Here is a 20,122-nt window from a genome sequence, read left to right on the forward strand (position 1 = left end):
AGTCATGGTAAAGTCGTCCTGGAAGGAATATGCGCTGCATCAACGGGATCTGCGAATGTTTGCGGAGACTGAGCAGATGAGGCTCTTCGCTGCAGTGAAGTTGCAAGCCTCGTTCATTAAGAAGTTATGCGAGGAGTTGTCCAATGGCGCGACGGATTTGACGCCACCGGGTCTCGCTGGACGTGTTTCTCCACATCTAAGCCGTCCTCCAATCGATGAAAGCTTGTATCATGCTCTGGTGAACCAAGCGACCGCGTGTTATGCTCAAATCGACGACGTGCTGGGCGAATTCGACCGTGACGGAGTAACCACATCAGTGCATCGCAACGAATGCGATGGAGAAATCCAGTACTTTCAGCACCTCAACCAGTTCACAGAGCCATATGACTACCAGCACACGCACCAAACGATGTGGAAACTAGCCAATCTGCTGCACCGACACCAGGACAGACGAGATTTGCAAGGGCCGGGGACTCCGAACGACACGGTTGTCATTCGGTTCCGATTGCTCCGGACTTTGGCAAATGGGGAGACAATTTCAGTGCTGCAGCGGTATGTGCAGGAAGACAAACGCACGGTTTTCATTTGGAAGACGCTGTCGGAGGGTGAAGACGCTTTCCGCGGAGCGCACTCAGAAGAAACAGGGTGGGTTTGTCTGCAGCCGTCGACGGAGGAAGATTCGACTCTTGTGAAGGTCTGCGTGCGCCAAGTCCCCTTGAAGGTTCAAGTTCCATATCGATGTGATGCGCTTGCGGAAGAATTTCACCAGGTTTTACAGAACTCAGTAAGCGAGGATATGCTAGAGACAGTGCTCCGAAAATGAAATAAGAAATTGAACTCGATTTTAGAAAACGCGTAATAAGTTAATGCAATAGCATGACTTTCAATAATAAATATCGCAATAAATAAAAATATTGATAGGGGTCTGAACGGTGTAATGGTTGGGGAACCCTACCAATCCATGCACTGGGGTTCGAGTCCTAGATGCCATGAGCATCCAGCGTTTGGCTAGCGTTCCGCTGACTCTCCTCATACATTTCGTCGTAGCCGGGGTGCTTGATCTTGAGAAGGCTGATAAGATTCGTGTAGCCGGTCCCTGCAGTTTGCTTGCGGGCCTTGCCGCAGTGCGTGCACGAGAAGAATCCGTCGCCACAGTCCGCGAAGAAGAAGGTCAAAATTGCTCGTGAGGTCGGCATGGAACTTGTCAAATATTAAAATGAGGCAGCCAACATGACTGGAAGCAGCAATCCATGCAGAAGACTGGAGCCAGTCGTTTGATGGAGGCCGGTTCGGGCGTATTTACGCCAGGAAAATATCAAAATACCTATTAAGGACATAATTTCGTATTGTACGGTAATCTCGATTTTGCTATAATAAGTTATTCCGTCAATATAATACAACAATTACTGTATTAATATTATCTTTCCGAGCTCTGGCTAGAGATTTCTAGCGCGCTAGACAGGATGTTGCTGGATGACACGCTTGAAGGCATTGACATTTACTAATAATGGAACGTCGAACTACATTGCGCTGTATTTGCCAAAAAGAAATATGTTATTAGAAGAAGAATTAAATTTGATTAACTATTTAGCGGGCGTTTCGTTTTGCTAGCTACAGGTAGACCGATTGGCTACAGTAAACAATTTGGTCTTATCTTGGGATCCAAATTGGTTGGCTTGGTGTGGGTAATCGTATTGATGTCGGTGCATCAAAACCTAGTCGTTTAAGCACGCCAGCAACTGCCTGTTTGGATAGCTTGAGCGTATCGGGATGCTGGAAGATATACTGGCAATGTCTACCAAATGATTTCACCAATCTGAATATTTGGCTGGTTATCTTGTGTTTCATGTAAGTGCAATTCATTGCGTAATCGCCAAGTTGAATGAAAACCTATTGCTGTATGAATTCTCCATAATATTAGTAAAACCTTGTGTTGGTGTCTCCATCCCGCATCGATGTCTTGTGGTTGTGGAAAAAGCAAAAGCCGCCAGCATAAGTATGTGCGGAAAGCGTTTCTCCATGGATTCCAAAGAGTCACCCACATTTCATGTATTGCAGGGCATGTGAAGAAACAGTGTTCAACTGTTTCAATGGCTGTACATGATTCCCGAACACATTCCTGTACTTTTGGAAGGCGTGACTTGAGAAAGTAGAGCCTTGAACCAACAATCAGATCTCCAAAAAACAGTCGAAGCATGACGTCATGGATTACAGGAGTAAGATACCGGCGCAGTAGATTGTACTGGGATAGTGTCGAATGAATTCGTATTGTTGAACAACCTAGCTCTTCCATTGGATGAGTGCTGATCACGTTAGCAGGTCGTAGAAGTTCGTTCCAATCTGTCAACTGAAGGTTCAGGAAGAATCTGGTTCCTTTGTCTGTTATCACTCCAAATGTTGGTGGAAAGTCATCGGCCGTACCAGTGTGCAAATCTTACAGAAAAACCCGTAAGCAGTGGGCCAGGGATGACATTCATCCAGAAAGTCAGCTACACATCGAAGTTGTTTATGCGCTAGTTCACGGCACAGGAATCTAAAGTTATTTGTTCCTGTTCCCAGAGGTGTACGAGCCGCTTCTTGACGAACTTGAAAGGTTGTTGATATATTCCACCAGATTGGACTACACAGCGCGTATTGAACCTCTTTTGCTCTCGTGTACTGTAAAGAGTAACGGTGAGGCCATTTTAAACGGTTCCAATCCTTAATAGCTGACGCCACCAAATGGGTAACTTCGTTGCCCTCCAACCAGGCAGTTTTGGTGGGTTCTAGATAAGAAACTCAGCCGACCACTTCCGAGAAAATGCTCCGTATCGTTGGAACAATAATTCCGTTATTGGACGGTACCACACAGAGTCTGTATCTTCATTGTGAGTTTGCAGCGCCTGTATAAATTGTTGAAGTATCTTAAAACACTGTCTTTTGACAATTACTGCGATGTCCGGTACACCAATTCCATCTTTTTCTCGTGGTAATATCGCCATTCCTTTTTTTACTATGTTTATTCCCCCGGATCTTGTTGACACTCTATTGTACAGCACGTATCGTGTCACAACACCTTGCCACTGATTAATAAAACGAAGTGGGATATTAACTGTGGTTGTGAAGTACCAAATCGTTGATACTATCATCGCTTGAACAATTAACCGGCGCCCCATTAGAGTACGTGCCCTTCCCTTCCACAAGCGAAGACGATTCATTAACTTTTGATCCAAAGTCTCGGCTAGTTGGGTGGAGGTATCAAAATTTCCGAACGGAATTCCAAGGTATTTTACGATCTCGTCATTCTGCAGCAAATGTAGCGGTTCAAGCTTGGGTGCTGAGCAATGCCTATTTAGACTCATAATCACACTCTTGGCAGGGTTAAGCTTCGCGCCTGATCCAGCACAATACATGTCAACTATTCGCAATTGTCGTTGTAGATGTGTTACATCCATTGAAAACAACACAGTGTCGTCTGCGAAAAAGGCCACAGGAATCGATACCTCCTCATCAACCGCAACACCGCACTGCCGTTGTGCACGATGCAAATTTCCCAAAGGTTCCAGAGCGAAAGCAAAAAGAAAAGGTGATATCGAATCACCTTGCTTAACCCCTCGAGAGGTCTCTAGAGCAGCTTGCGCCCATCCATTTACCATTAATGACCATTGTGACCGACTGTAGAGGAGCTTTATCCATGTTAAAAACGTGGGTCTAAAACCTTGACGCTCCATTACTTTCAGTAAGTAGTCTCTATTCACGCGGTCATATGCTTTGGCAAAATCAAGAAATGCAGCAACAGCTTTCCCCCCTCGACTAGTTACCAAATGTTGAAGATCTCAAACTAGCATTCCTTGGTGATGAATGGATCTTCCAGGAATGAAAACTTTTTGATCTGGATGAACTGGCAATATCATGAAAGGTTTTAGTCTCTCTGTCAGTGTTTTGGATAGTGCCTTGACTTCCACGGGCATTAATGTTATCGGTCGATAATTACCAGGGTTCGAACGGTCCCCTTTTTGAAAAGGAGCACCACCGATGAATACCTCTGGTGTGGTAGAAGTTCTCCCCGTTGCAGTTGATATCGAAACACAATGCGTAGTATTTCTCCAAACACCGCAGAATCAATTTGATAAAAGGCTGTGGTGAATCCATCGGGCCCCGGAGCAGAATGCCCGCGCATGGATCGTATTGCATCAGCTACTTCTTCCCCGGTTAGCTCCGAATCAAGAATTTGTTTTGCTTCCGTTGTAAGCGTACGATCAATTGAGTCCAGTAATTGTTGTTGGGCGGCTGTGGTTCACTTTGCGCGTATCAAGAATCTTCGAGGATTTTCCCCCAATGACGTTGAAAGCCACTAACAATGTCTGCTGGGTTGCTAGATACTGTTCCCTCTGAGCGCATTTTCGAATCCAACGGTGTATGTCGTAGTTCAAGACGTGGAGAGCGAAAGATAAACGTCGAGCTTTTCTCTGATTCAGTTACCATGCGTTCAAATCCAACTGTACTTTGAAACGCCTCCCATTCTTCCTTACATTCCTCGTATCTCTCCTTTGCAAAATAAAGATCTAAAGAGATCTACTCGTTGTCGCTATCTCGAGCAGCAGCCGAAGCACATTATTCCAATTGCTGTCGAGCATGGGTGAGTTCAGTTCATGCAGTTGCTTTTAAATTATGCTGGCATTTCTTGAGGTAGCTCTTCATTCGGTGTTTCCATGTTTTCCACACAATTCCGGAGTTCCTCGAGGTTTTTAGAATCTGGAGGACCTTTTTAGCTTCCTCCCGTATATCATCTCGGAGTTGTGGTATCTGAAGTAACCAGTCAGGAAGTCGCCAAAAACCCGGCCAGTGGGGTGATGCCACGATGTGAGCTCAACATGGTGAGCTCTGTGGTCACTGCCTTCCCAATCTTTATATCCAGAATCATGATAACTTGATGATATCAAATCGTTAGAAATAAAGATATAGTCTAGACGAGGAATTGGACCCGAAAATATGGTTGAGTCTGGATGATGGAGTCTCCATGCATCTACCACATTTAGGTCTGTCATCCATGATATCAAAGCATTCCTACTGGAGTCAGGTCGAGAACATGCAGTGATCGTATCAACTCGCGGATCCAAAGCTAGATTAAAATCTCCACAGATCACATGGATCACATGAGTATTGTCTCCATCATTATCAAAATCAATCGGAAGTCGTTCAAATAGTGCCTTCCTCGAAGCCGCATCGTTTGGTGCATACATGTATGAATATAGCATATAGTTTCTCCCCAGTCCATCTTCACCAGCAGGTATCGATTCTGAATTGTTGCTGATGAAACAATCTCCGCAGTTTCAACACCCGGGCAAGATCCGTGAATAAGGGTTGCTACACCCCCACTTCTTGGATAAGTAGTCTGCGGTGCCGCACCATTTCTATCCGAAATAAATATTCGTCCTTCAAAACTGTGCTGCACCAAGTAGCTAAATCGATTGACTTGATGTCGGTTTTTAAACCGCGTTTCTTGAATACATGAGAAATAAAAATATTTAAGGTGCTGCGATATAAGAGAATGTCCACCCTCTTTTTACTCCATGCACATTCCAGGTCAAGATCTTGCAAGATTGAACTAGATCGCATTCGGCGGCCATATTAATCGTTGGCGGCCGCCTTCGTAGCTGGCGACAAACTTTCCAGTTTCACACTCGGAAGTTCCTGAACAGTCAGTGACCTTGAACATAACTTGAGCATGCCAACAATTAGTGAGTTCTTTGGCAGCTTTTGACTCAACTTCTTCAGCAATTGCTGGCCTAATGAGGACTCCATCAATTTCAAAAGGGTCTGATCAGAGAGAAAGAGTGTGTTCTCCGCATCGAATAACTTCCTCATTTACCCCAGTCAGGCACTCGATCCATTTAGTGGAATTGGTCGGAAATGGGCACATCGCATTTAGCAATAGTTCAAATGCACTAAGCAGCCGTAAAATGCCCCATTTGGCATTCACTTTGTCACTTCGGTTTTCCCGTTCCTCGACCAAAAACTGCATGAACGTTTTCCTTGTTTTTCCAAGAGGTAGATGACATGCAACCATGCGCTTGTTAAATGGTGATTCACATTCGTCCCCGCCCGTTTTGCGAGGACGCGGTTGAGCAGGTGGATCGAAGCAAGCTCTTCGGCATATTGTCCACCTTCTGCAAGGTCCGCACAAAGCGCAGTAGACCATGCCAGTGACATCGCCGTGATAGACGCTGCAATCTTGCCCATATTCTTAGAGGTCTTCTGAAGTGTTTCACTTGCCTTCAAGTGCTGCATGTTTTGGGCAACGCGGTCCTCATGAGATTCGAGTTCTGCTTCTTCAGCAGCGACCAGGATGTCTTCCTCCGCCACTAACGTGCTATTAGATGTGTTTCCAGAGGTGGAGGAGCGACGCTTCGTTGGTAGAGGCTCAATATCCTCTTGGGTTGCCCCGTAGGTGATAGATGAGGGATTACGAGAATGCCAGTAGTTGTGCCTAACGTGACGCCTGGTTCAAAGGTTTCAAACTCACAATCCATAATTTCGAGAGACGAGTATGGATTTTCATCCGCAAACGACGCCTGGGATCGATCAATGCGCTTGAAACCGGTTTCCACACTCATGCCCATGTCCACATCCTCGTCACTTGCATTTCAACGTCAAACCCATCCGTTTCTAGCTCTGTGGAGCATGGGTTGTGAAGATCACCATTCGGGTCTTCTGGGCATTCATCCACCTTATTTTCGCTTGATGATTGAGAATGTTGGTTGCTTACAACCAGCTCAAATTGTTCTCGTTCATACAAAGAACTCGCTTGTAACGGGGTTACAAGCACAAGTGGCTACAAGCCACTTGTGATTTTAACAGATAGGTTATCTGTTAAAAGTTTTGGATACTTCCTCACCTTGGTGTAAGTCACACCAATGGATACATTGAAGTGGGCCACCACAATGAGTGGTCCACACCTACCCAAAGATCCTATTGATAGAAAGCAGCATCTTTCTACCAATTAGAGACGTGCATATTGGTGGGCCAGCCGCTGTCAACCCCTTTCATAACGGAAATTCCCGATTAATACCCTCTATCCAAATAGTACCCTCTCAGAGTAACCCGGTAGTAACCCTACAGTAACTCACGTACCCTACCCTGCTCTGATGACCAGTCATCTTGTTACACCTCATTTCACTGACAGCAACACTGTCATTAACTCAGTCTCTGCTGCTGGGTTTGCAGACAGCTACCTGGACTGGCACGTTGCGAAGCACGACGTGTATGGTGAGCAATTCTGTACAAGCTGGGAAGCCGCTGACGAGGACCACGAGGATATGGACGACTTTAACCTGGACGAGCTGCACGACGCTCTTGATGATGCTGCACTGATCGACGAGTAAGCTAAGGTAGCGATGTAACCTTTTGGTAATACAGAGTAACCTTTCGAGATTTTGTGAGGGGTACTATTAAATAGTGCCCGGGGTATTATTCCGTAATTTCCGTTATATGATAAACAGTTTTAGCAGATTTAGGAGGAAGATCAATTTACAAACAATACAGTTCTCATTTTACCTAATCTAAGTCACTTGGAGTCTTATCTGATTTATATTATACTTGTATACTCAAGTATAATTAACCTAAGTAATTACTAAGTACTTACGCTTCCTCATACACGTTGCGCAACGTGTAAGCAAAAGTAGTGAGTCAAGTTAGACCCACTACAGCTGGTAGCACTTGGTAGTCCGTCCAACGACCGACTGCTTGACGTTCGTGCGAGGTGTACGAACGCGGAGCCGAGAACCACATGAGCACGGAGGTGCCCATGGAGAGCTCTAATACGCCTGCAACGCATGTTGCACGCGCGGACTGCCCCCACCTGTCTGACCCAGAGTGAGAGGCCCTCCAACGACTGTCAACAGTGATTGGGGAGGCGGCGATAGCCACAATGCTGCGTACGCTATCGCCGACAGAGCAACATGGTGTTGCTCTGGGGTTCATCATGAAGGAGCAGCGTGATGCTGCTTCCTCAGTGACGGCGTCGTCAGGGACGACACCGCGTGCTCAATCATTAAAATTGAGCGTAAGCAATTACGTGGGAAGAGAGGGTGAGCCTCTCCTCCGGTGGCTTGTCGAGCTCGACACAGCCATAGCGGCTCGACGCATCGTCGACCCGCTGTCGAAGGTCGCGATCGCCATGTGTTGCCTTGGCGAACGCGCAAGGCGTTGGGCGTATGGACGCCGGCTCTCCGATCCTACGTGCTTCAGCACGTACGAAGTGTTCAAAGAGGAGCTCAAGCAAGCGTTTGAGCCCCCGCAAAACGAGTTCCGGTCGAGGGCGGAGTTCCTCGACCTTCAGCAGGGTAAGCATGACGTTCATGCTTACGCGCAGCGCGCACGATACTTGGTATCAAATATCGTGTCCAATCCAATTGACGAGGCGGCTAAAGTCGTCATGTTCATGAAGGGACTGAGAGATGGGCCCGGGAAGACCTATCTCTTCCGAGAGTACCCGAGTACTCTCGAAGCTGCAATCACCCTTGCCATGCAAGAAGATTTCAGCCTGCGACAGGCTAAACTCCATGCCAATGTGCCGAGGCCGCAACCGCGCCCGGTAGCGAGGACGGGAGGTCCGGAACCAATGGACCTCTCGAACGCAACAACTGCTGGTTACCAGCAGCAGGGGAGACAACGTGCGATGCTTCCGTTGCGGAAGGATCGGTCACTTTGCACGGGAGTGCACAGCTCCCATGCCCCCTGGAGGTGGCCGTCGTGGCGATGCTAGGCATCACCGCGGACCAACAAAAACGTGAACATCCAGTAGGCGCAGGGCGCCCTATTGGTATGCGGTCGCGCGTGCCGACATCGGGCACGCGACACTGAGACTACAGCCCCCAGTGAGACTAGCTCTCGCTGCAAGAAACAAGATGACAGGCCCAACCTAGTCATCTTGAAGGTTTACTCGAAGAGAGCGAGTGATTCTCTTCGAGCTTTGGTAGATTCAGGCGCGTCGAACAACTTTGTTCGACTACGAAGCCTGCCGAGACATGACTTCGAGGAGGTAAATGTACCTCGAAGTTTTCTGGAGGTACGACCGGCAACAGGTGCCATCGTAAAGACCGAGAAGCGCGTCGTGAACGTGCACTTCTCGTACAAACAACGAGTGTGTGTCGAACACTTTATCGTCCTGGACCTGGACGATAAGTTCGACGTAGTAATGGGCATGCCGTGGCTTGCACGGCATGATCCGGTGATAGACTGGAAGAAGCGCACGCTCGTGGGCTTCGGCCGCGACAGCGGAACAGAGAGCAATGGCCCTGTTACCGCAGCGCACGCACTAGCAGGTGCGCGCGACTCGCCAGTCGAGACAGCGCTTAATGCTGCTGTCCCAGAGTGCCCAGGAAGTGCGCGAGGGCGCGCACAAGTGAGACCAACGTCGGCAATGCTGTCGACGTCAGAATAAAAAGATGTACTGGTTCCGGGAACCAACACCCACATTCAAGCGTGTAAGGGACAGTCCCTGACCCGAAGAGGTCAGGTCGACAACGACGCGTCAGCTCCGAGAGCCGACGCACCCTCGGTGATGAGGGGCTCCGCCAATGAATGGCGTCGACGTGACGAAGGCGTATCAAGGGAGTTGACGCTGCAAACAGTACGAACGGTTACAAACGTCCCCTACTGACGCAATTTGCATGCTGTCATGCAGCCGGGCTGCACGACGAAGCGCCATGCGTTCAAGCCGGGCTTGATACCGCGCGCCCGCGGACAGGGTCCGCCGGCGAACAACCGTCCATGGCCGGGCCTGGACCAGAAGAACCACCGTGCGGAGCCGGTCTCCGCACAACAAGAAGACGGCGCAAGCGGAGAACGCTGCGCAAGTCTCGGTCCGGGACCGAGACTCTACAAGAACTGTCTGCCGGGCAGACAGAGGCGGTGGCGCCGGGTGTCGAGACGCTGAACGTCTTGACGCGCACCGATACTGGATTCCAGTATCAGGAAATGGAACTCGCTAATCCTCCGACGAGGGCGTCGGAGTTGACTTCGCTTCCAGTCATGAGCTGGAAGCGCTTCACGCGCGACTTGCACGACGGACGCATCGAGCAGGTCTGCGTTCTTTCGAACAGCGAAAGAACGGAGAGTGAGAGCGAAGAGCTGAGACAGCTCTTCATGGGAAGTACCACGGAGAGTGAAGACACTCTCAGTGCGAAGACGAAGCGAGAGCGCTTCGAGGAACAAGGTTGGGACTCGCTGAAGTCGAGTCCCTATTACAAATTATTGAGGGAGTACAAATACGTACTCCCGGAAGAGATTCCTGCGGAGCTTCTGCAGGACAAAGGCATTCAGCACGAAATACTGTGTCACGCGGCAGTGGCCACTGCCGCGAGAGCAAGTGAAGGCGATCGATGACTTCTTTGAAAGTCGTCGCAAAGCAGGACAAGTGCGGGAATCAAAGTCCCCGCACAGTGCTCCGACGTTCTGTGTCAAAAAGCCACAGGGCGGATGGCGAATCGTTCATGCGTATAACAAACTGAACGATGCGACGGTACCGGCGCAGACGCCGATACCGCGAAAAGATGTTATCATCGATTCGATGGCCGGGAGCACCGTTTACAGTGCTCACAACTTGCGAGACGGATTCTATCAGATCCTAATGCGTGAGAGCGATATCACTCTCACGGCAGTGAGCACGCCAAGCAGCATGCTCTGGGAGTGGCTAGTAATGCCACAGGGACTTAAGAACACCCCTGCGACTTCGCGCCGAGCTACTTCGATGATGTGTTCATCCACAGTCGGCTTGTGGACGGTAAGACAGACATTGAGATGCACAGGGAGCATCTCCGGAAACTACTTGAGCTTATGCGAAAGCATAAGCTCTACGCGAACCTGAAGAAGTGTATCTTCGGGGCGAGCGAGATACCCGTCCTCGGGTGTCTCGTAGGGAAGAATGTTGTTCGCCCTGACCCGGAAAAGGTCAGAGTGATTAACGAATGGCCAACGCCTTCAAGTGTCAAGGAACTGAGGCAGTTCCTTGGCTTGGCCACGTACTTGTGCAAGTACGTGCTTATAATGCAGTCGACGACAACGCGGATCGCGTTGTCGTACCGAACGATCATGACCTGCGACTCAGGATCATGTACGAGTATCACGACGCCCCGACTGCGGGACATCTCGGACGTGAGAAGACATACGTCCTTCTCACGCGCGACTTCTACTGGCACCACCAGTATAAGTGGGTGCGCAAGTACATCCGTGCTTGCGAGGTATGCCAACGCGTAAAGCCTGCGCCATTCGCGCAGGCTCCTTTGCAATGACTACCGACTCCGTCGGAGTGTTGGAAGTCCATGTCTTTGGACTTCATCTTTGGTCTCCCCCCGGACAGCGGAGGGAATACCGCTGTTGTGGTCTTCGTCGACCGCTTCAGCAAGATGTACCATCTTGCTGCGGTACCGGCAGAAGTGACCGCGAAGCAGACGGCCCGTCTGTTCGTCGACATGGTGTTCAAACACCATGGCATGCCGACCGACATCGTGTCGGACAGAGACCCGCGCTTCACAGCGCACCTGTGGCAAGAAGTGTTTACACTTCTTGGGAGCCAGCTTTCAATGTCGACTGCGGATCATCAGGAGACTGACGGTCAAACCGAGGGCGTGAATCGCGTGCTCGTCGACATTTTGAAGAGTTACGCTCATTCGTTCCAATACTGGAGCGAGTGCTTATCGATGGCAGCGTTTGCCATGAACAACTCAGTACATGCCTCGACTGGGCATACACCGTTCTACGTGAATGCCATGCGGCATCCACGTCTACCGAGTTTACTCGGAGTGATGGTTCCCACTTTAAGTGGGGGAGGATCTACGACCGCAATACAGCAGCCGCAGAAAACCGCTCACACTTGCACAGTGTCAGCTGCAACAACGAACAAACCACATGAGTCTGCGTCCTGCGCAGACTCCTCCAACAACAAGGACAAAGACCACGGGTCTACGCAGGGCGCAGACACCGCAAAGAACCACGCAGAGGCCGGGCCTCTAGCGGAGAGCGAGCTGAATGACTTCAGCTCGGATGCGACCAACTTCATTACCAAAAAACAAGCCGTAATTCGGTTTGTCCAGGATGCAATAGCAGCTTCTGTTGATCAACAGAAGCTGAACGCAGACAATGTGGGCAGAGGCAACACAAATGAATTTAAAGTTGGTTCATTAGTTTTGTTAGCTACACAAAACCTGCCTAGACATGCAGTTTCGGATTTCGGAGCAAGTAAGCTTGCTCCGCGCTTCATCGGGCCGTTCGCTGTGTTGGCACGGCACGGCAACGCATACACGCTAGACATACCGTCTAGCATGCGCCTCCATCCGACCTTTTACGTCGGACGGCTGAAGCCATACCTGCAGCACGAGCCATCTAGCTCGGCTGACCCGAAGCCTCGGCAGGAGCCGAGGCAGAAGCGGAGGACTTGGCCTCGGCAACGAGGAGCCTCTCCTCCAGCGCGCGGACGCGCTGGAGCAACCTCTTCATCTGGGTCCCCAGCTCGACCTGGATATTCGAGGCGGCCTGCGAGACCGCCGCGACTTGGGCCTTCTGGTTCGCCAGCTCCTGTTTCAGGGCGGCGAACCCAGCGCCCTGTAGACGCTCCACGGCGGGCTCCACCCGGTCATGGAGAGACGCGTACTGATCAGCCCGGGGCTGATCATACCCGGGGCGTGTTCCCACCCCCGCCACCGCCGATCCGTGACGCCCGCGGCTCAACCCGCTGGATTGTTGAGCGGGTCGTTGACCATAGTATCCCGAAAACGAACCCTCAAGGGGCTCGTTTTCGTATTCGTTGGAGAGGATTTCCTCCCCATCGAGATACATGGGAGCCGCGGAACGACTTGCTGGAGGACGTTCCGGAAATGGAGAGGGCGTACGAAGAGCAGTCCGCGCTGGGGCAGCGGAAGTAATACGAGCGCTGCGATCATCGCCAGCGCCCGAACCCTCACGTGCTAAGAACTTAGCACGGAGCTCTTTGAGCCTTTCGGGCACACGGAACGACGTGTACCCGTTCAGGTCGCGGTCGCTCAAGCGGACCGCGCCTGGGAAGCACTTCGCGCACTGAAAGCCCTCGGGCACAGCGCACGGCACGTTCGCTTCTTCCGCCGCAACGTGGAGTTGCTCCAACTTTCCACGCTTCGAGTACGTCTCAAAGCGATCACGCGCTTGCTTAATCCGATCACGGTAAGCACTCGGCTTCTTGTTGAAGTTTTCAACAAAAATGTTCCAACTTTGACAAAGTGCCTGCCATTCGGGCACTTTGCTGCGAGAAGATGTCTTCTTGCTTTGAAACCATCGGAGCTCATGGAAGAGTCCGATGTAATAATCGCGCCTTTGATGCGTTTCCGCATCAAAGTGCAGCTCGGGAGCCACGGCGTCATTTTTGATGGCGCTACATACGTACAGCGGCACCACATTCGGAGGTACCGAGTTCCCATACCGGTCCGTGATCTCGGACGCGGACGGCATCCACGGATCGCGCGCTGCAGGCACAGCGTGCGGAGAGCCTTGAGCTTTGAAATCACGCGCTGCAGCAGCAGCGCGCGTAGTACTGAGAGCCCCAGCGGAAGCGAGTGGGGTATCGCTCTCAGTTCGCGAACACTTCGGACTCGAAGCGTCCGAATCGTCCCCTTCACGCGGGCGAATGTTCTTGGCATGAGGGTCGAGCGATTCGCTCGACACTGAGTCTTTGCCCTTTGAGGACGAGTCCTCCTCGCCCTCCATGTCTTCATCGTCGTCGTCGAAGTCGACGACGTCGCCATACTTCGCCTTCTAGCGTTCGAAGTAGTCGTCGATGGAGAGATGACTCCCCACCGACTTCGAGGTCTTCTTCTTTTGAGGCGCGCTCATCGTTGAATGAGCGCGGATTTCTTCTCCAAACGCGGAGGATTGACGAATGGTCAATTCAGAAGATTGACGTGCGGAGACCCCGCGCGTCTAACCTTAAGGGGGGATGGTGTAACGGGGTTACACGCACAAGTGGCTACAAGCCACTTGTGAATTTAACAGATAGGTTATCTGTTAAAATTTTTGGATACTTCCTCACCTTGGTGTAAGACACACCAATGGATACATTGAAGTGGGCCACCACAATGAGTGGTCCACACCTACCCAAAGATTCTATTGATAGAAAGCAGCATCTTTCTACCAATTAGAGACGTGCAAATTGGCGGGGCTTTGACAGCCAGCCGCTGTTAACTCCTTTCATAGATGATAAACAGTTTTTAGCAGATTCAGGAGGAAGATCAATTTACAAACAATACAGTTCTCATTTTACCTAATCTAAGTCACTTGGAGTCTTATCTGATTTATATTATACTTGTGTACTCAAGTATAATTAACCTAAGTAATTACTAAGTACTTACGCTTCCTCATACACGTTGCGCAACGTGTAAGCAAAAGTAGTGAGTCAAGTTAGACCAACTACAGAACTCGCTGGTAACTTCGACGTTATCGTAGGCTGCAGGACACGTCTTGGCAACGTTTCGCAGCAGCTGAGTCTTTTTGATTTTTTCGCAGTCGGGTTCGTATCATTTGGCTGTTCACCGTCTGGTGGAAGTACCACCGCATACGGCGATTTTCGGAAGCCGACAGCACGTGTCGGCGGAGCATCACATCGTTTTCCTCGAGCAATGTAGTACTTACGACCACAGATCAACTGGTTGGTGACGTATCCACCCACTTTCAGGCACGCAGGAACTTCTTCTTGTCCAAAGTAGAAACCCCACGTGGATGTAGTTACGTGCGTTTCCATGGTAACGTCACGTGGCGTCAGGAAAAATGGTCTGGCGCCAAGTCGAGTCAAACCCATGAAGAGTTCATTGGCAGTTTCAGTGGAGCGAACTCCAAAAACATCAAAGTAGAACTTGTTGTCAAAAGGCGATTGTCTCTTGATCTTGAACTTGCGACCAAGTGGGTTGATGTCTTCGCCTACCAGCTTTCGTTCGGCTTCACCGGAACGAACATGAACAAGTATCCCACCAGCAGGTGCTTTTTCCACAAGAACGACTTCATAGCGCGAGAGTAGTTCTTGCACAACAGCGTTTCCATGGTCCTGAAGGAAGGAGTTGAAGATGACAGGCATCGCGACGGTCGTGCAGTACGTTCCGGAGTCAATGATCACAGCATGCGTCGTCGACGTTGGCATGAGTGGATGGTTCTCCGTCACTAGCGAGAGGTATTGCGACGCCGATGTGTCGTTGCGCTGGTACGCTTCAACTAGTCGCGCCGCGTCTTCATCAGACAAGCGCGGCTCAGCTAGCATCGACTTGGAATGACGCACACGCTCATATTCCTGCGATCGGAGGTGATCCACCATGGAGATCATTGTTCTCAAGGGAGAGGGTTAGGGTTCGTTCTTCTAGGGTGGTAGCAAAACGATTTGTCAAGAAATATATTATTATATTCTTCATGTACTACAGTAGGGACCCGCGGACACTCCCGATGCAGCTATTAGTCCAAAGTATCGCAAAAGAGAAGAAGACTGCGAGATTTGTTTTGGCATCTTCAAGTTTGATTACCAAGTTCTGGAACTGTGCTTTCTCCAAGAACATTCTTGCTATTGTTTGCTTGATCTGGTTCGGCGCCGGATCAATGAGCATACATGAATACGATTTTTTGTACCCGGCACAGGGTATGCAACGCAAGGTAGAAACAGTACGAATGATAATCAACATCTAGAAGCGCCGACATGAGTTGTCCCAGAACGGAACTGTGCCAAGGATCACTCGACACTCGAAACAGTGGGAAACTGTTTCGAATGCTTCGCCCACAAGGAGAGCGCATTAGTGGCACTGGCTAACACTACTTTCGATTTGAATGAGCCTTTGAGTCATTGGCAAAATGAAGGTTCGCTTTATGCGGTATGAGCGGATGAACTTCTCGCCATGCTTGCCACAGATTGTTGAGGATGATCAAGAGCTTGTCTAAAAAGCATAAAGCGGAATTGTTTCAGGCCAATTCCAATCAATATCTCATAACTTTCGGTTCAGTATAGTGTGACGAAAGCACGGAGTCACGAATACTGAAAATTGTAAGGATGAAAACTGATGATAACTGCGTTGGAAATACAATCTTTCAGACAATTGAGAATTGTGTTTCGGGTCCGTTAGTTTCAGTTTAACTGGCGTTGCCTATAAGAAGGGACAACGACCGAGTGGGAAATCGAAAAGTCATAATTCCGGTTTTTTTTATGGAGGAGGCAGCGCTGTCATGCACACTAGATATGTATAATGATTAACTAGCTACGATATATGACGTCTGCGTGATAATCCCCCAGGCAAAGTTCCCCCTCTCGAGCTGCACCTAAGACTGGTGCAAAACCCTACAAGTGCAAGCGGAGAAAGTATTAGCCGCAACTGCGTCGCTTTCTGCGGAATTTCAATGCCCGTTTGGTTGAGTTAGGCTGGATTTATGAAATCCAACAAGCTGATGAACCTGCCCAGCGCTCCCAGTGAAAAAGGCGAGTACAATTGATGACCACCAGCTCAGTCTTGTCAACAGCCTTGCCGACACAATGGCAGCCGTAATCCACGTTCTGGCTGTCATACTAGCAAATGCTCAAGGCATAAAACAATTCGGTTTGTTTGATTTCCTGAAAGGTTTATGGCAACTCCCACTAGCTGAGTGGTGCCCGGAGATTATGTCTTACACGACTGATGCTAAGATTTTCACGCCCAGGCAAGTGCCCCAGCGATGCAGTGTGTTGGAGTGCGTACTCAAGCCAGTGTTGAACGAAAAGACACACAACTTGTTAGTTAGAAAGGAAATTTGAGACTGAAGCCTGCCTGCGCAGTACTTCCTCTGGTGCGTACTCGGTGCTGCACTTTCTACCATCACTCTTGCTGTTCTCGTATACCTAACTACAGTATACTACTGTGTACGTCCTGCGGTTGAAGGCTGACTCCAACACGCCCTCCTCCGAAGGTAGTCACTTCGAAATATGCTCCTTGGTCATGCCGACCATGCCGTTTAACATCTCGAATCGGTCGCTTGCGAGTGGCATCGTCATCGAGTCTGATGGGTTAACATCAGTCTTCACATTCCACAGTTCAACTGTTTTCTTCACCACTTGATCTCTGACGTAGTGCCAACGCAACTCAATATGTCGGGCCCTTCGGCTGTAAGTAGGATTCGTGGCCATCACGTAGACATCCTGGTTATCAATTCCAAGTCGAGTCTCCATCTTCATCATGGAGAACACCTCGATGAGATCGTTACGGAGGCCTTGCCCTTCCATACATGTCTCACAGGCAGCGACGTACTCTGCCACTGCGGTGGATTGGGCCACAATCGATTGGCGGCGCGACGACCACGAAATAGCACCTCCAGCTATGTAATGCACATAATCGGTAACGCTCTTTCTGGTGTCGGGATCGTTGCCCCAGTCTGAGTCACCATACCTGTCAATAACGAGGGTATCTGGGCCTTGTGCAGCTGCATCTATTAAGTACACAGTGCCTTGAGCTTTCGTACCTACGAGGTACCTCAGTAACCTTTCCGCAGCGCCAATGTGCTGCTGGGTTGGGCTTTGCACGTAGCGGCGTAGCTGTCCGACAGCATACGCTAAGTTGGGTCTGGTACAAGTCGCTAAGTGAGTACCCGCACCCACCCGACAGCACCGTTCGGGTACCCGAACTTTACCCGGGCCATTATATACAAACAGAGCCATTCAAAACAAAATGTGCAATATATTGTGAGTTCATCTTTACTGTCAGTCGATGAGATCGCTATTTGATCTCACTACGAGAATATAATCTAGGATTGAGGGAATTCCGCGGTTTTCGCATTACGGTTCCCGCAGTAGAGAATTGCTTCCGATACGGCGCTTGACGCCGGAATGCTCAGTACTGCCCTTGCCACCATCGCAAGCTTCGGATATGCTGGTTTACCTGTGAAGTTCCACCATTGAAATATGTCGAGGCTGGTTTTGTCGTCTTTACCCAGGGAGAAGCTCATGTATATGTCGGATGGAAGTCCACCAGCCCCACAGAGATTGGAGCCACAATCTGTCACCGCCGTACAACAAGAAGTGTCGTGGATGCCAAAATCTAAAACAACGATTCTGTAAACACTCCTAACAGGAAGCTGGCTGTGTGAGAGACCCAATCCACATTTTTAACTTGCAGCGTTCGAGTACACAGTTTAAAGTCCTTTGTAAGATAATATAGTGTCACGAACATGAACGACCTGCTCTTGATTGAGTTCGTCCACAAATCGGTGGTGAACCCAGCAAAGTAGTCACTGAAATGTGTATGAAATATTGCCTGCAGCTTCTTCCGGCTTACAACCGTGTCGGATTGAACATTATTTCGTACTGTGTCGGGACGGGTAGAAGCTCGCTTGGGAGTCTGTAGCCTTCTCGCTCTCCATGGTGGCTGGGTTTGGAGATGTTAGCGTTCGCCTAGTCAAGCAGCGGCGCCGTGATGAAGAACGGGTGCTCGTCGCACGGGATGGTGAAACACTGAAAGCACTGGTACTCTCCCAGCGTCTTGAACAAGTGCTGTCGTTTCTTGGGATGAAAAAGGCTCGGATAAGTGGACTATATCAATAACAAAGGCAAGCGGTTGTACGTAAACAACATTACAGATACACTCGGGTATACCCGCACCAACTCGAGGGTGATTTCGGGTACCCGCACCCTACCCGAAGTTCGGGTATACCCGGTCGGGTAAGCATTTTACCTGGGTTCGGGTACCCGATTGCGAGCTCTGGTAGGGAGCTGTTGCGTAGGATATCATCCCACAACTATCGATTAGCGCTCTTTCCACTTTGTGAATTTTCGTGTTCACTCTGCACGTTTGACAGACTGTTGCCCGAAACGCTGGATTGAGGTGGTCTACTGCGTAGTCGTTCTTGCCACACATTTGTACGATCGTAGTCGTTGCTTCCATCCACCGATTCTACGTCTTCCATCTCGACATTAGTCGCTTCGCCGCATTCAGAATCAACCCCACATTCTACTTGCTGCGACGAGTCATCATCATCGTCATTCGTGAAATCATCAAACTCGTCCTCCTCGATGAACTCATTGAATGTCTGTAGCCATCTATTCACTTTGGTCCTGTATCCGCGTTTAAAGCGAGCTTTGTACTTGATGGCTTCATTGATTTCCACGTCGGATACAAAGCCCTTCTTGCATTCCGTTGGGAAGTACACATGACATCCGACCACATCCTCGTGGTATCCCAGCAAGAATATCATTTTGCAGTGCATGGCGAGCTTCTCGCGTTTAGACATAAGCGTGTGGCAGAATGCGAGTGATCCAAACGCTCGAATGTGATGCAGGTCCTGCTTTGAGCCGAACATCAGCTCATATGGCGTGCTTCCAGAGCCCTTACAAAAGACACGGTTCTTCACATAGACTGCCGTCTCGAGGCCAGAAGGATGATGGCAAACCCGGTCGATGCATCATGGTCTTCACCATCCCAATCAGGGTCTGATGCGTCCCTCGACATGAGTTAATTGTGACGCATTACTCCCAACTTTAGTGTTTATGATCCCTTTCGTGCGGTATTGATCCATTACAAAACTCTTGGCCTTGATCAGTTAGCACCTGCTTCACTAATACTCCGCCACTTTCGTCCTCCTCGTCATTACTCCAGTTGCGTGTGATACGTGTGATCACCTCAGCGCCATTGACCCCGTGTTGTCGCTCGGCCCACGCAATGTACTCCTGCATGTGCTTGTTTACTTCCACATCGCCTTTCGATTACAAGAGGTAGATCTTCACGCAGCGTAAATACCCGTCCACCACGACAAGTACTGCAGCGTAAGACGAGCCATTGCTTGCTCCTCGTATCGGTAAGTCGGCAGACACCATGTCGTTCACCTTCTCGAGTGGTCTATCGAGGCTCTTCCGGAAAGTTTTGCGGAGCTGCTTCCCAAAATGGCAGCCGACACAGTCGGTTTCCCTCGGCGATTGAGCATGGTGCCCTTCGCCATTCCACGGTCGACCATCAACCGTATTCGGGGCATGTATGTCCCAAACGTTCATGCCACACATCGATGTCCTCGACACCATCTGTGACAGTTAAGTTTGCGAAGACTTTCTTCTTCACCGCAATATTCTTCTTGTTAGCGAGATTGTTACCCCATTCTGTGCGTTGAATGTCCAGAGTCTGTTCTCAAA

The 20,122-nt window shown here is 49.8% G+C and overlaps 3 protein-coding genes across 3 annotated transcripts in view; 1 reads left to right on the forward strand and 2 right to left on the reverse strand.

The window, feature by feature from the left end:
- Positions 1-4: 4 nt before the first annotated feature.
- On the forward strand, positions 5-823 carry IUM83_19445 (uncharacterized protein; the record flags this gene model as incomplete). Its single annotated transcript, XM_067944495.1, has 1 exon — positions 5-823. One exon carries the CDS (start codon positions 5-7, stop codon positions 821-823), a length of 819 nt encoding a protein of 272 aa, XP_067789588.1.
- A 157-nt stretch (positions 824-980) lies between these two features.
- IUM83_19446 (uncharacterized protein) lies at positions 981-1,196 on the reverse strand (the record flags this gene model as incomplete). Its single annotated transcript, XM_067944496.1, has 1 exon — positions 981-1,196. The coding sequence occupies one exon, from the start codon at positions 1,194-1,196 to the stop codon at positions 981-983; it is 216 nt and encodes a 71-aa protein (XP_067789572.1).
- A 17,198-nt stretch (positions 1,197-18,394) lies between these two features.
- Positions 18,395-20,122, reverse strand: part of IUM83_19447 (succinyl-CoA:3-ketoacid coenzyme A transferase) — a gene marked incomplete at both ends in the record, with an annotated part of 44,502 nt that continues 42,774 nt past the window's right edge. Inside the window, one exon of the mRNA XM_067944497.1 lies at positions 18,395-18,532. Coding sequence (XP_067789573.1) covers positions 18,395-18,532 — 138 coding nt within the window. The remainder of the gene's footprint in view (positions 18,533-20,122) is intronic.

Source organism: Phytophthora cinnamomi, assembly GCF_018691715.1.
Source record: "Phytophthora cinnamomi strain GKB4 chromosome Unknown Contig51, whole genome shotgun sequence".
In the NCBI taxonomy this organism is placed as follows: Eukaryota; Oomycota; class Peronosporomycetes; order Peronosporales; family Peronosporaceae; genus Phytophthora; species Phytophthora cinnamomi.